Raw genomic sequence first — 1,831 nt, 5'->3', positions numbered from 1 at the left:
CCCCCTTCCTCCCCGAGTGCACAAATTTTTGTGCACCGGGCCTCTAGTCCTATATAATAAAAGGCTAATACACAAATTGACCGAATGGCAGGACGACTGGTCACTATGACGTGCACTGATCACCTGGGGCAGATGCTCAACGCAGGAGCTGCCCCCTGGTGGTCAGTGTGCTCCCACAGGGGGAGCGCCGCTCAGCCAGAAGCCAAGCTCACAGCTGATGAGCGCAGCAGCAGTGGTAGGAGCCTCTCCTGCCTCCACGGCAGCGCTAAGGATGTCCGACTGCTGGCTTAGGCCTGCTTCCCGTGGGGACATCCCCCAAGGGCTCCCGGACTGTGAGAGGGTGTAGGCTGGGCTGAGGAAACCCCCTCTAGTATATATAATACACTAGAGGCCCGGTCCACGAAATTTATGCTCAGGTAGGGTCCCTAGGTCTGGCCAGTGATCAAGGCTTATCAGCTTCCCCGCCTCCTCCTTCCCTTGCTCGCTCAGCGCCCCACCACCGCCGCTGGTTGCCCACCATGTTCCGTGCCGTCCCCTGGTAGTCAGGGCACATCACAGCGAGCAATCGAACTCCTGGTCGCCCCTTGGAAGTCCTCAGGGGACCATTTCCATATTGGCCTTTTATTATATAGGATAAACTTTTATGCTATAAATATTATTAGACATGGTATTATATTAGAGCAGTGGTTGCCAATTGGTGGTCCACGGACCACTGGTGGTCCATGAGGTCTGAAAGGTTGGCGACTGTTGGTTTAAGGAAACCTTTGGAGCAGCGGTCGCTAACCAGTGGTCTGTGGACCACTGGAGGTCTGTGAGGTCTGAAATGCTGGCGGCTGCTGTATTAGAGGACTTTAGAAAATGTTTTTCTCATTTGAGCTTTACTGATTGTTGAATTCAAATTTCTTCAATGGAAATACATTACAAAAAACCCCAAGTTGTATTAAGAACATTCTAACTGTATCAGTGAGCACTGTACCTGAGCATCCAGTGGCACACTGTAGACTTCTGCATCCAGTAAAACAGTGCACGCACTAAATGGCAGTGTTTGATTTGCCAGTGTTCTTGCAGCTCTGTAATGAACTCGTAGAACTTCCTGTTCATTGGATACAATGAGTTTTTCCTAGTTGAACAAAGAATTTAAAAAAATAATAATTCTTTAACTACTTGTTTTTAAATAAAATATAAAACACTTAAAATATGCTAAAGAACTTTAATCTCAGAATAGTTTTTTCTTTATAGTAACCTTGAGAAACTTGAGAACTAGTGTTCGAAAAGTGTAAGTAAACTTTCTCTTTTTAAAACTGGCAGTCTCTTTTTAAAAATGATCTTGTACAGTGTACAATGGTGACTTTTAGTTTATTCACAAGATGTTTAATCACCACCACTAATTCCAGATCATTTTCATCACTCCAAAAAGAAGTCCCATACCCATCAGCAAAGCTACTCCCCATTTACCCTCTTTCCCTGGCAACTACCTCTATTTTTGCTTTTATGAATTTTTTTAAAATAAATCTTTATTGTTCAGATTATTACAGTTGTTCCTTTTTTTTTCCCCTCCATAGCTCCCTTCCCACTCCACCCTCTGCCCTTACCCCTCCCCCCCACTGTCCTCATCCATAGGTGTACGATTTTTGTCCAATCTCTTCCCACACTCCCCCCACTCCCTTCCCCCTGAGAGTTGTCAGTCCACTCCCTTTCTATGCCCCTGATTTTATTATATTCACCAGTTTATTCTGTTCATCAGATTTTTTATTCACTTGATTTTTAGATTCACTTGTTGATATATATGTATTTGTTGTTCATAATTTTTATCTTTACCTTTTTCTTCTTC

At 44.2% G+C, this 1,831-nt stretch overlaps 1 protein-coding gene across 6 annotated transcripts in view; it reads right to left on the bottom strand.

Annotated features, from left to right (window-relative positions):
- ANKRD12 (ankyrin repeat domain 12) overlaps positions 1–1,831 on the bottom strand; it is a 105,649-nt gene that overhangs the window by 9,014 nt on the left and 94,804 nt on the right. For all 6 annotated transcript variants that reach the window (XM_005866892.2, XM_014540256.1, XM_005866893.2 and 3 more), the window contains one exon: positions 977–1,120. In XM_005866892.2, the coding sequence (XP_005866954.1) occupies positions 977–1,120 (144 nt within the window). The remainder of the gene's footprint in view (positions 1–976; positions 1,121–1,831) is intronic.

This window comes from Myotis brandtii, unplaced genomic scaffold, assembly GCF_000412655.1.
Source record: "Myotis brandtii unplaced genomic scaffold, ASM41265v1 scaffold240, whole genome shotgun sequence".
Lineage (NCBI taxonomy): Eukaryota > Metazoa > Chordata > Mammalia > Chiroptera > Vespertilionidae > Myotis > Myotis brandtii.
The sequence above is the reverse complement of the archived record's forward strand: the minus strand, read 5'-3'. Positions and strand labels throughout refer to the sequence as shown.